Source organism: Fomitiporia mediterranea (assembly GCF_000271605.1).
Source record: "Fomitiporia mediterranea MF3/22 unplaced genomic scaffold FOMMEscaffold_10, whole genome shotgun sequence".
NCBI classification, from domain to species: Eukaryota; Fungi; Basidiomycota; class Agaricomycetes; order Hymenochaetales; family Hymenochaetaceae; genus Fomitiporia; species Fomitiporia mediterranea.
The window spans coordinates 2,231,298-2,244,413 of NW_006760395.1; the positions used below are offsets into that span (position 1 = coordinate 2,231,298).

The 13,116-nt window shown below is 44.5% G+C and overlaps 6 protein-coding genes across 6 annotated transcripts; 4 read left to right on the forward strand and 2 right to left on the reverse strand.

Annotated features, from left to right (window-relative positions):
- Window positions 1–548: 548 nt before the first annotated feature.
- FOMMEDRAFT_112550 (uncharacterized protein) lies at window positions 549–2,019 on the reverse strand. The gene is made up of 6 exons (XM_007269598.1): window positions 1,927–2,019; window positions 1,710–1,864; window positions 1,511–1,642; window positions 1,379–1,454; window positions 993–1,324; window positions 549–933 (listed from the first exon to the last, which is right to left on the reverse strand). The coding sequence occupies exons 1-6, from the start codon at window positions 1,997–1,999 to the stop codon at window positions 709–711; spliced, it is 993 nt and encodes a 330-aa protein (XP_007269660.1). The 5' UTR covers window positions 2,000–2,019; the 3' UTR covers window positions 549–708.
- Window positions 2,020–3,150: 1,131 nt separating this feature from the next.
- On the reverse strand, window positions 3,151–3,976 carry FOMMEDRAFT_170189 (uncharacterized protein; the record flags this gene model as incomplete). Its single annotated transcript, XM_007269599.1, has 3 exons — window positions 3,151–3,722; window positions 3,777–3,894; window positions 3,965–3,976. The coding sequence occupies 3 exons, from the start codon at window positions 3,974–3,976 to the stop codon at window positions 3,274–3,276; spliced, it is 579 nt and encodes a 192-aa protein (XP_007269661.1). The 3' UTR covers window positions 3,151–3,273.
- A 537-nt stretch (window positions 3,977–4,513) lies between these two features.
- On the forward strand, window positions 4,514–5,002 carry FOMMEDRAFT_92706 (uncharacterized protein; the record flags this gene model as incomplete). Its single annotated transcript, XM_007269600.1, has 1 exon — window positions 4,514–5,002. A coding segment is annotated over one exon (489 nt), but the record flags the coding sequence as incomplete, so codon positions are not given.
- A 917-nt stretch (window positions 5,003–5,919) lies between these two features.
- On the forward strand, window positions 5,920–6,343 carry FOMMEDRAFT_136269 (uncharacterized protein; the record flags this gene model as incomplete). The annotated part of the gene is made up of 2 exons (XM_007269601.1): window positions 5,920–6,259; window positions 6,312–6,343. The coding sequence occupies 2 exons, from the start codon at window positions 5,920–5,922 to the stop codon at window positions 6,341–6,343; spliced, it is 372 nt and encodes a 123-aa protein (XP_007269663.1).
- A 456-nt stretch (window positions 6,344–6,799) lies between these two features.
- FOMMEDRAFT_142582 (uncharacterized protein) lies at window positions 6,800–7,970 on the forward strand. Its single transcript, XM_007269602.1, has 7 exons — window positions 6,800–6,955; window positions 7,020–7,191; window positions 7,254–7,332; window positions 7,391–7,438; window positions 7,492–7,590; window positions 7,652–7,702; window positions 7,768–7,970. Exons 2-7 carry the CDS (start codon window positions 7,037–7,039, stop codon window positions 7,867–7,869), a joined length of 534 nt encoding a protein of 177 aa, XP_007269664.1. The 5' UTR covers window positions 6,800–6,955; window positions 7,020–7,036; the 3' UTR covers window positions 7,870–7,970.
- A 1,164-nt stretch (window positions 7,971–9,134) lies between these two features.
- FOMMEDRAFT_148481 (uncharacterized protein) lies at window positions 9,135–12,714 on the forward strand. Its single transcript, XM_007269603.1, has 19 exons — window positions 9,135–9,904; window positions 9,962–10,082; window positions 10,153–10,246; window positions 10,301–10,451; window positions 10,507–10,872; window positions 10,931–10,953; window positions 11,011–11,045; window positions 11,135–11,190; window positions 11,284–11,292; window positions 11,346–11,374; window positions 11,477–11,538; window positions 11,594–11,691; window positions 11,745–11,824; window positions 11,872–11,915; window positions 11,966–12,067; window positions 12,117–12,175; window positions 12,229–12,235; window positions 12,300–12,337; window positions 12,404–12,714. Exons 5-19 carry the CDS (start codon window positions 10,783–10,785, stop codon window positions 12,473–12,475), a joined length of 804 nt encoding a protein of 267 aa, XP_007269665.1. The 5' UTR covers window positions 9,135–9,904; window positions 9,962–10,082; window positions 10,153–10,246; window positions 10,301–10,451; window positions 10,507–10,782; the 3' UTR covers window positions 12,476–12,714.
- Window positions 12,715–13,116: the final 402 nt, after the last annotated feature.

A 13,116-nucleotide genomic window follows, 5' to 3' on the forward strand; every position in this document is an offset into this window, starting at 1 on the left:
TGTAAAAATGCCCCATGTGTATAAAGTAATAATAAAAAGTCACATGACTAGCTATTTTGAGAAAATAAATAATCTAATATTATTACTTTGACCCTAAAACTAGCTTTATTTAGCAATAACATGTATAAAATGTCTATTATAGGGTATACAAAGAAGATAAATTATTACAAATTATACTACATGTGTTATTGACACTGAAAATCTTCTTTAAATGTCTGTACCCTGTATACAGCTGTATTTGGCCCACTCCTATATGGGATACGGCCTGTTTTGTACAAGCCGTGTTTGTCACCTCAAAACCCAGTACGAGTACAGATCGTACCGTGAACGATACGGGTCGTAACTCAGTGACAGTAATATTCTTGTATTATGAAAGTCTTGTGCCTGAGATTACTTCCTAATTACTTCTTCACATGGCTATCAACGACGTGTGAGATTCTAACTCTGAGTGAGGGAATTTGTGTTCACAAAGGCTGGATTTTAACTTCATTAGCTCGGTACCACACTGTTGACGAATATGGTCCGTAGATTACAATGCTGAGTTTTTTGCATACATCGTCCATATAGCACGAGCTGTATACGGTATATATGGATACACGGAAACAGAATAGTAGTTGCCAATAGATAACTCTTTTGTTAAGTCCATCTCGTCGTTTGGAACGGAATTATAGGTTATTACATTTGCACTTGAGCCTCCACATTCATAACTTATACCTCAGATTTCGTCTGTGAATCTACCAATGATGGCGCGCTCTTTCCTCCCGCAAGTGCAGTGGAACCTTTCTCTCGTGAGTCGAAGGTGTGTACACCATCGCTGACTCGTGTCGTAGATATACCAGTAAACCGTATCGAGCTGGAGAATTGAGAGGCGACTTTCCGGGTCCATGCTCTTCCCATTGCAACTCTGAGAATAATGAATTGCGGAGAAAGGACCTGCAGTATTGCGGGGAATTCAGAAGGTTATACTTTGACAGGCCACCCAAGAGACTCACCACAGAGACTCCCCATATTTGCGTGAAGGCTAAGCTGATGTCCAGGTTCTTCCCAAACGTAACTGCAAATACAATTCCCAGAAGACTGACAGGCAAAGACGATTCAACCAAGATAGCCATTGCACCCGTGTATTCAGGCATGCGATCATTCGTATTTTGTGCCTTGTTCAGCTGGCGACGTGCAATCATTATACGAGTGCAGATAAGTGTGGTAGCTACGATGTTGAGTGCCACGGATAGCGCGACCCAAGGAACGCCGAAATTCACTGGATTTCCACGGAAAAAATTCGCCCCCGGTAGTGCACTCTCCACGAGTGTGATTAAGCCAAATACTATGCGAAAGTTGAGCTACGCCATGGAAAATCGTTCACGGGATGTAGACTGACTTATTGAGAAGAGATATATCAGGAAAGGGAAAATCGTGACTTTCCAGGTATTCCACACTATCCAGCAGCGATAGAGCTTCGTATAGTTCTGTGAATAGGCTTCAAACTTGATTTTTATCAGAGCATGCTCACCAAAAGACCGTCTCCCATCCACATTGATATTTGACCACTGAGCGTCCCTAACGTCTGGATCCAGATGGAACTATTTGCCACAAAGTAAGCTACGGGACCGCCAGGAAAGTCTCTGTGCTCAATCCACATCAGCTATGCAGTAAATACAACGTCAACAATCGAATCTATACTCAATGAAGCCGCAGAACATAGAACTCACTTGCCCATATACCGCATCCGCGGCAAAAGCAAACGTATATAAAAAGAGCATAATGCCACCAACAATGACATATATCCGACTGCTCTGGTAGAACTCATTCCTCCGTGAATTCAGCAGCAGATAAAGGGATTGAAAATACATATATATGTCCATGCCTGTCAATCGGAATTATGAATTATGAATATAAAAAGGTATCAACAAGTGAATCGCCACGAACCATAAAGCATAGCATGGAAGACGATGCCGATGTAGTATGATCGCTCAAAAACAATATCTGGCGAGTCCGACATGGTGCACCGCGCTAAGGACCTGGGGGCAAAGCGTGAAAATAATCGGGTCATTCGGCCTTATGAGAAGCTTGCGCATGCCGAACCGGCAAGTGTATTTCCGCCGTATCCTCGGAAAACAAGTTGTCATACTGAATAAAAATTTGAACGGACAATCGCTAAATACTAATAGAAAGGGAGGGGATTGATGGAATGATGCAGGCAACGTGGAGCAATACGAAGTACTGCGATAAAGATAAACGCAGAGAATTCACGCGGCAGTGTCACGTTTGAAATAAGTGGCTGGCGATTCCCACACCGCTCATTTTTTCCAAGAGCAACGGGTTGGAGTCCGCGCTCGTCTTATCTGAATCATGAAAATCGCGAGGGTATTCCAGGCAGGGGCACGAACTTGGTAGTGTCTCCTTGACATAGGCCTTTTTTGAATCGCTCTCCTGTCTCAGACTCGCCTGCATGAATCTGATTTTCGTGAGGGCAATCATCGCCGCCACATCTGACACTATTATAGCACTCCTCTTTATGACATGCGTTGAGCGGGCATAAGGGTGCTCCGTTTAGGCATTAGTCAGGGAAGCGCAATGTTCCGAAAGAAAGTTGGATTCATCATCACGTCCGCATGTATTCCAATGTATATATACAGAAGCAAAATCTCGGACTCATAAAAGCTGGTGGTATCCCTGAAGCCTGGTTAAATACTATTCACATGCTCGATCTCCGGTATCCGTCACTGAAATGAAATACAAACGTTAATTTAACGACACAAAACTGCAGAGATCTAGTTGACAAACCGATCTAATGACCTTGAAAGATGTCAAGGAACTGTCTAATGAAGACGGATGGTTCTGGGTCCTCTTTAAGCGCTAGGCGCGATACGTTTGTTAATTCATACAAGAAAGGAACATTGACAAAGTTTCTCTCACCATTCGGCGAATCGTCCCTGGGTATACTGGCGGAAAGGCTGCCTTCGACGAGGAGCATAACGATGACTGAGAAGGATAGTAGAGTAGTTGATTTGTACAGCTGCATCGTGGCTGGATGGGATATTCTGTTATTTCCAGGGTCGATCTGACGCGTATTTAAAGCCTTACGGGAGGTTCTTGCACAGCACGCTAATTATAAAATATCAGAAACGCAATACTAGTGTCATGATCTAAGCTTTCCAAAACATACACATCACAGCCCTCTGAGAGCCGCTCATGGAGAATCAACGTTACAGAGTGATACGCGCATCAAAAGAAGCGTCGCGACACATCGGAACATACCAACGCCCTGCAGCCTTATCCTCGTGCGTACATTGCTTGATTCATCTCGACTTCCTTGTATACTACTTCCCAATCACTGCATTCTGTCAAATCTGGATAGACGGCTGGATGTGGCCACCCCATTATGACGTCCAAATCCAAATCACCTCGGCACATCGCCATCTGCCTCAAGTAGTTTACGCAGTATTGTCCGAGGTCTGAAGCAGGTGATATATCTGGTTTTCCGCTATGGGCTACGCTCACGATTTCTCTTCGAACAATATCTAGGCATCGGAGTTGATGAAACATGGACACCATGAACGGCCTGCGCTGTTTGCCGAGGTATATGAGACCATCTCCGGGTACGGCAGCTTCCCATTCCGCATCGTCTTCCAAAGAGAAGTGGATACTATTTTCGCGGAAAGCCTTTACTCGTCCAAGAGGACCGATGGGTAATGTGCGCGGGAAGTCATCACCCGAAAAACCTAGTTCGACGATTTAGTTAGCAAAACGATAAATGGAACATTCTTTGTACGCACTGAAACTGGTGTTGCTTGAAGTACGTACATCCTCTGATGGAAGCAGAAGTTCTTGAATTCTCGAGACGCAAATTTTTTTCACTAGTAGGACAAAGCATAGCAAAAGAAGCAATCGAATCTAATTGAAGTAGCAATTAACGTCAGTGTGAATGTAAAGTACAAGAATCTGTGAGCTTTGGAGGACGCACATGAGAGTCCATTGTGACTCAGACGACAACGAGGTTGCAAAAGCAGTTATCAGATTCCATGCACACCGCCTTCCGGTTCTTCGCGTGTCAGTTTAGTTGCCCATCAAAAACTAAAGCGTGCGATCAAAAGATGTTCTGGACACGTTTCTCCTGTAATGGAAGTTTACTATTCTTAGTAGTGCTGGCGTGGTGCTTACTGCGAGAAGGAAAGGCTATCGGCTATCTTGACCGTAGCTTGTAACATTATGATGGATCCAAATCTCCTGCCATTTACGACATTTGCAGAGATGGCGATGTTTCACGAAGTACTTGTATATGACTCGCATGTCGTCTCAGTTCGGTCATGAACGGGCTGCAACAGAGGCTCGTAGCAGTTGCCTTCGTCTTTCTAGCTTTGGCATCCACATGGTACTCGTTTCATTTTGCCACTTTCGTCTGGACCATCGATGACGAGGCACTCCGACTATTATCGCGTGACGAAGAACTGCGGCATTACAGTGAGCTGTCCAGAATCACAATCGCGATGTCTTTACTCAGATTGATTGATGTTCTGCAGGTTTTGACGGAGAAGATGTTCCACTTGCTATGAAAACCGACGCAAAATCTGTCCGGATGATAGTCGAAGAGAGCGTCCGATACGACCAAGCGAGTCCAGAAGGCAGCCGCGAATGGAGATACACAGCGCATCCCCTCGGTTCCGGTGTCGTACATCTTGGACCGCGACATAGGTCCCTTTTTGTGAACATGTTTCACCAGCTGCATTGTATCGAGTATTTCGCCGAAAACCTTGTCAGGGCCCATGACGGGGAGCGGGAACATCTGCAGCATTGCCTCGACTTTATGAGGATAATGACCCTCTGCCGTCCTGATTTAACGCTAGAGCTTGAAGACTTTTCGAGGCGGAATTTCACTTCGGAACGTACAGGAGCAGAACATGTATGCAGGGACTGGACACCTGCGTACAATAAAGCTACAGAGAGCTACTTAGCATGGAGGAAGATCAGAGACGAGCAAACAAGCAGGGAAGGCAACGATTAGTGTTTCCAACGACGTATTTTCGATATCTGTCCCAGATTAAATAGATGTTGTCCCGAGCTGGTTCTTAGACCTGGCTAGATATACTATATAGTAATCTCTGTTCAAATATGGCAGAGTGGCACAGTTGTAGAGTCGAAAGTGAAGGATCGTCGTCGATGTCAATGACTCTGCCTTACATAATGAAGAGATAGAGTTTGATTTGAAACGGTGACCAAGTCGCCAGTGCATACTTTTGTCAGAGAAGTTGTCTGAACGATAGCCCATCATGCCTGCACTGCCCAGGACGTTGGAATCACTCTTTGCTCGTAACCATCGTCTCACACCCTCTCATCGCGCTCATGACCCTTCGCTCTCGTGAATATGCACCACTACCGCAAGCAGAAGGGCTTTCCCCACCGCATGAACCAGGTCGCGTCTTGTGGTTTTTGCTGGTCTGCATACATTACTGACAAATACTATTATGCCACAGATGTGGAACTGCCAGTGAAAGCGAGCAAATGGACACGCGTGACTCGATGTTCCATGATCGCCATCTTGTTGTGTACTTTGGTGGACCTTGTTGGAATTCTCTACCTATTGCGTCGAGTAGACTCGGCGAGTCGCAAAACGGTTTTCGATATTGATGAGCTCCCATTCAGAAGCACATATACGAAGCTTGATGAGCTATATCTTGTGAAACACCAGAAGAGCACTCCAAAGGGGCCCATTATCAACGTTCCTCGTGCACTGGGGCAAGTATCTTTGAAGGAGCCGGACAAAGTTTATTCTCTGTGGCATGGGAGACTGACGAGGGAATTGTACCATTCGGAACACGTCGTCTTGTTGTGTCTGAGGAGGTGCGCAGCATCATGTTTTATTGAAATTCGACTCTGACGTTTCTTCCGATCTAGTTCTCAACAATAACTCAATTCCATGTGATGGACTATGGCATGGAGAACTGTAGCGTAACTGTCACCATCCCGGAAAATTCGTATCTCAATTCGTCGGCTGAAGTATCAGCAAGAATAGATTCCAGAGCATCTGTCGAACTGGACGTTTGGTCTCTATCAGTGGGGCACAGGCTCAACTACAAGCATTTGTCATGGAACACGAAACCGCGTCGATCTGCTCATCTCGGTATCCTTAGGGCTTCGTACGGCTCAAGTTCACAGACTCCGCATTTCCCGTGTCGCTCGGGAACGTACGAAACGGTGGAGGTCTCATGCAAATCAGACAGTTGCGACCTCGTTGTGGAAGCAAATGGAAAGCTTGCGTTTGGTAGGCCATCATTTCTTGCTGATATCACAAGGCTGACTCACGTCTATTACAGGTTTGTATATGCAACAATACCAAACTATCTAGCATTTTGCAAGCCATATGTGCCCTCTGTCGAACATAGTATTTACCACTTGAAGCCGGCAATGAGACGCAGCGCGGTTTGGATCAAAGTTGTTACCATGTAATCCATTAGTTCCGCAGTTTACTAGTTAGTGTCCTACAGCCATCTTTGTCTAATAGAGTTCAGAAATATCGACTCACGCAGCATCTCCATTTGCCACCTTTCATCACGTTTTCAACAACGTAGTGATCCGACCTTTCTTCCATTTTCCAAATGACCGCTTACGGTTTATAGTAAGCCGGTTACGGGTCTGTGTAACATTTATATGTTCCGACAACCCCGGTGCTAGAAATATGCTTCGAAAGACAAGTACGTCCCTTTTAAGCTACAGTTTCTCACACAGCATGCCGGGTAAGTACCAACACTCATAGCATCTGTGCTCGTAATTACAGGACTATTATCACTGCCCCGTCACCCTCCATTTCTGCGCTCTAGCATGGTTCCGACTGTCAGACTAATTGAGCACCCTACAGGTATGCACACAACCCGTAAACGAATAATGCATCCATTGAGCTTCAAGTAAGATGCTCAAATCGAAGAGGCGGTCTCAGTATGCCTCCGAGCTTTTGACGGAGGTTCGCACTTTTGTTTTGTTTCTACGTTGAAACATCATCTAATCTGCTTACAAATAATTGGAAGAAATCGCCCTCGAAGCTATGGTCGGAGGAGACGACAGCTTGAAAGCACCCTTATATCGCTGCATGCTCCGTGCCGCAGCGTTAGAGGGTATGTTCTACGTTGCTGGAGATGGGTCAGATGCAATCCATACTGTCGCAATTTGGTTTGCGCCTGGAGTGAAGTTCCTCGGCAGGTGCACTCACAGACACTGTCCTTATCTGATAAACACTAAAGCGTCTAGCTGTGCAAATTCAGCGCAGAACAGAGAGAGGCAGGTTTCAATGAACTTTTCGCCAGTCTACCCCAGGCGGCCAAAGACTGGTGGATGAATGATGTGGGAAGCATTGATATGAATGATTTAGGAGATAAATCCTGATCATATGTCAAATCAGTACAGGAAGACAACAGAAGATTATCTTAACAGCGTAATTGGTCAAGAGGTTAGTATGTTGCATCACAGAAGGAACAAAACCTATCTGACTTTTAATATCAGAAAATCCTGAACTCCTGGTACTGCAATACTGTGGCTACCGATCCTGTTCATCAAAGGAAAGGATATGGTTCTGCGTTGGTCAACGCAGTTCAGAAACGAGCAAGTGTCATTCCAACTTCACAAGTCTTCACGTCTCTTCTGACCTTTTGATTCCCTACAGGCTAAGGAGTCTCATGACATGATGGTACTCGGTACGACGAACGAGAAGAATGTGAGTTGAGTTCAATTTCGTCGAGCGACACCAACTCATCTTGAATGCTGTCATTCTGTGTTCAGATCGCGTGGTATGAAAGCCTGGGATTCAAATCAATCGGGAAAGTGAACATGTCTGCTCCAACGGGAGATTTTTCCGCGACATACCTTACATGCAATGCATAGATCGTTTGAAAACGTGTTTGACTAATAGGTTCATGATAATTTGAGACTTCAACAGAAATTTCCGATAAAACTTAAAGGCAAAGTTACGAACTTGGTTCTTGTTGTATGCAGAATGCACAGGTTGCAGTATTTCGGTATTATTTTGACACTGATATTTGATACAAGAGCCGATGAAATGAATGCACATGTGTGCTGTCTAATACGAGCTTCGCATGTCTGTAGGAAACGAGGAACATCGTGTAAACCGTGCCGGTACTTACTTCGAGGAAAACGAATGCGCCAGCAGGACGATCCTTGACGTCAATTACTACACCAGCGGAATCGTTATTCAAGATAATATTTATCACTTCATCTTTCCCTGCCAGAACATATCGCATTCATCATCCAGTGACTGTCGAAGCTACTCTCCAGACCGCCTCAATAAATTAGCCTTCCTCAACTTTGACGAGCATTTCAATTCCCAACATTTTCTTGACGAAGAAATGTCTGAGGCTCTTTGTCAGGAACTCCTCCGAGCCTGCTAATGTGTAAGAGATTTTTTTCTGCACGAAAACCGAACAATAAAATGCATTTGATCGTGGATCTTTGAATAACATAACGAATCCTATGGCTCGTTGAATGACGAATTCCTCGCACAAATTATGTATGCAGTCGCGTCACTTGTGAGGAGACTAATCTGCATTTCTGACATCGTTAAGCAGGTGCGGACCTTTATCGGCAACCAGACTTCGGTCTCGGAATATGAGGTGAGGTGTAATTACATGTAAAGAGTATTTTCATTGCATAACCATTTTGCACGTGACTTTGTCACATGACCGAGTCCACGTAAAAAAAAACCCTGATCATTCTACCATACCATACCGATAAACCAGCATCACTTTCTCGAAACACTTGTATAACAGGAGTACAACATCGATGATACTTAGCGGTTGCTTGCGATTCGAGTTGCGACGCATAATTATAGCGTCAGCAATGATTCAGCATCGTGGGCGACTACAGACTGTCCGGACCTTATTGTCGGAAAAATCTTCACCAACTGGAATTTGATCCGTCTATACCTGCAGTTTACATGGTCGTAGAAGAGTTGAGAAAACCAAAGCCCTGGTCTGATGAACTTCTAGTGAAGCTTATACCATAGCGTAAGTAATAAAACTGATATTTGCTTGACGAGACTGGTAACTGATAAGTAGACCTTTGTGATGCCAGATGAAGAACCCGATATGAGAAAGTATGTGCCCGCGTTTTGTGTATACGGCAAGCAGTCCAGATCATATGTTGCCGAAATGGCCCAGGCAGGAAGCATTTCACTCTTATAGAGTACTTCGAGGCAACTGAAATGGAGCGCGAGTGTGGGCTCAGATGATGCTATACAAGTTGTGGCCGACGAACAGCAATTTTTTTTTCATATACGCAGTATCTCAACTTACATCTCAAAGCAAGCGAACTGGTGTTCTTAAAACCGTCAAAGGTTGCCCAGGCGGGGCGGAAGCGAGCTGTCGAATGGTATTCCGTCCTCCGCGCAGGTCTCATTATAATCGAGGAGGCGGTCCCCCTAAGACAAACATGGCAATGACATCTCGCTATGCTGAGACAACGGCGCCTCCATGTAGATAAGCGACTTCTAGCGCTCTTTGACGTCTCAGCTCATACAGGAATTCGTATTCTGTTCACGTTCTCTGGCTCCCATTAGTACTGCTAAACGACTACATGATGCTAGAGTTATCTGGCATTGAGTGAAAACGTCACAATGTTACCTCTTAACAGGCCCTTGCGGAACTTTCTTCACTAACACAAGAAAAGCATCAAATCAGTGCACCTTTAACGCCCCGCAGTGCGGAGGCCTTCGAGAAACTCGCCTAGTTAAAACAAGCGCGAAGGTCACCAAGGCGCCGCGTTTGCAAGGACGATGCAAACCTTCACACCCGATAACGCCGATGATGGAAATGCTACCAGAGGTATGCTTATAACAACTGTTGTTGACTCAAGGTGTCTGTTATATATCCTTGGGACAAGAGATATTTACGTATGTGGTTGTGTATGCCACTTTAGAGCCTAGAATTTGTGCCGCGAGCTGACCTTATTCTTTTTGTAGTGTAGAGATACCAAGTGGATTTCGTTCGCGTCTCATGTCGAATACTTCTGTGAACGCTAGAATCTGTCTTAGCAGATCGACTGTGACCCTACTGAGCCGAGTTGTTTGCTCTTCACCTCATGTGAGCGTCATCTCATACGAGGGGCATTCGAATACTAATCTCTGAGCTTTCATGCACCTGACAATCGAAGTAATTTCCTAGTAGACTAAAAAATTTTAATATCATGGACCGGCAAACAAAGAAGTCAACAATTTTCACAGTGTAGTACTCCGGTCAGAATGTCGGTAGGTGCACCAAGAGCATCGTCGTAGCAATTGCTAACTTAATGTTCCATGTAGTACATCTCGTTTGACACTTCGCCAACTTACTCGCTGTTAAGAAGCAAACTTCTCTGTATGAACTCATGAATGACTCAGAGTGTCCGTGTTGGTTGAACAGCGATATGGTCAGAAGATCGATTAAATAATATCGTATTTCTTGTCCTTCCTGGTGAGATTTCTTCAGAGGATTTACGAATTGGAAGCCGTTGATTTCATGTACATAGCAACATGTAGACTAGTGATTGGCTGGCAAATGCTGATGATTCTGGATGCGACTTCTTTTACATATTCCAATCAAATAATCATATCGCCGCTACACTCAATTTTAAAATTCCAAACCATGCGATATGGCTGTTCACTCAGCATGGGATTGCGATTGGGTCGGGCAAATGTTGACACTACCATAGTTTCAAATTACACGGCACGCATCACCATGCACATTTCCGATCATATGGGTCACTGAGGTTGCGACTATATTGGTATATCGCTTTTTAGAGAACATGGATGCGGCTTCGTGGCGTCAGCACGGAGTAACTACATGCTTAGTTGCTCACGCGTTACCTTGTCAGGTTTCAAATAGATGCGACAAAGCGAGTTCGGTTTATGTCTCCTGCAATCATGGAAGCCTCACAAACACTTTTCGCAAAGACGTCCGAAATAGCACTTCACCTGTGAGCTGCACATCCCGTTTTATTGGCCCTGCAATTAATGGACCTGATCCGCTCTAGGCAGGCAGAGAAATATTACGCTCTGGCGTCTTATGGTTTGTCCAGCTACTTGACATATACCTACACCACGTTAAAAATCATTCAGTCATTTTGATCTACGATACCTTTCTCACACTGTCTACAGAAATTGAGAAGATCTGGAGACGAAGATTTACCGGAATTACTATATTATGGTTTCTTGTACGTGAATACTTGTATTAGAATCTGCCTCATTTTACTGGGGAGTTTTCTATCTCAAGAATCGCTGGTTCTATTTGCTTGAGTTCACCGTAGTTTTCGTTGGTAGGTATAATTTCTACCTTTCTGGAATGCTACTAATATTTCCTTCGAATTAGCTTATCTTGGCGTTGGCTGGAGCAACCAAGTAAGCACAACAGTTTAATCATTTGCGTGCAAGTACCTTATTTCTTCCCCAGTCGTCAGGACTATACAAATGAACGCTAGCATGAACTAACTAGTTCTTCAGGTGTATTGAATACATCCGATTTCCGGGTTATGTTCTCGCCTTCCAAAGGATTGTGGCAGTCAGTGAGTGCTACAGCATTCCCTTCTTCGAGAAAATCTTACGCACAGTATATCTCAGCAATATTCATACTTCGTATGTATTGTCTGTACCAGCGCGACCTTCGAGCACCTTGCATAATAGCGTTCTTTCTTGCAATCGAATTCTCAGTCAAGATTGTGAGTCCTTTGACTACGTGATCTGTCATGCGATGAACGGTTATGCATTACAGGCGGCGCTGTGCATATGGGCGGAAGAGGTAATTTTACCTCTCGTTCTCTCGGGGTGTATATTAGCTGTATCATCCGAGAAGTAAGTACCTTCGCGACACAGAGAAAAGGCTAATCTATCTCGTTCAGTGCAAGTAAATATATTTGGATATGGGTGACAGAGGTCTTCACAGGTGGGGTAATTAAATGTTTCGTTGAACCACCGTCTTATAAGTAACAATAGACTTATCTGTGCTCTGTCTGACTTTGTATCGATCCCACGTCGTATATGGCTTTGTCGGTACTTGGATGCATGCTCCTTTATGGACAACAATTGTGAAAGACGGCATGTTCTTCTCGAAGCCTCTAAATTAGTTTATTAAATGAAACGACAGGAACTCTCTACTTTGCCATCATGCTTGTCGTAAATATGACGACTGTGATCTTGCATTTGGTATGCGTCTGTCCATTTTTCCAAGTCTGTATAACGAAATCTAACTTTCAAAGACCATGCCAGTATGTATCTTACCTGTACTAGTTTGCTTCGTTGACAAAGCATTCAAACTGTCGTGCTCCAGCAAGATCTCAAGGCAATAAATGCAAATTTCGGCACAATGTAGGATTTTCTTATATAAGTATCCAGACAGGCGGACGGTTTTCTTAATCCCTCTACATTTCATAGTGCGATCAGCCTTCTGGTCTCCAGGCTCATCCTGAACCTCAAGGTCACAGCGTGCAGGACTCATGGTCGTAGTTATGATCAGGGTTCCACTTACTCGTCTCGCCGTATCGCACTTGAAGAAACGATACTTGGAAACATTGGAAAAGATTTGGAAGGTGCTAGCGCAGCGTCTGGGTCGGACGTTACTTTGGAAGGTCAAGAGCTGCACAATACTACGCGAAACTGAGGCAGCTTGTCTTTTCAATTGAAGTTTCAATAGCTGGTCTCCCTCTTCAACGCTGGCGTGGTCGGAGGTCTAGAACTTCTTAAAAGCAAGGATAAATTGTGGGAACATATTACCAAATAAGTCAACGTTAAATCTTTTCTTGGCGACGTGTCAATATGTCATGCACCCTTTTCCTGCCATCAGATAGGCCTCCTGCATTTACTAACACCAACGTCTGAAATTTCTGCAGATGCCTCTGATTATCGCGTATGGAAAAGCTGGGATACATTTCTCGTCACGCACAGCTGTCGTTTCCGCATACTTCAGACGCGTTCGACTCAAACACAAAATAAGAACATATATAAACGCGGCCTGAGTGGATCGAGACCGAAAAAGTTCAACGTGCCGATCACAGCATTCGCTGCCTTGGTCGGATACTATTGCTCGATATCTTCCTTATAACGTCCGTACCCGCCTTCGATTCTAGCATTTCCCAAAAAAATGCATT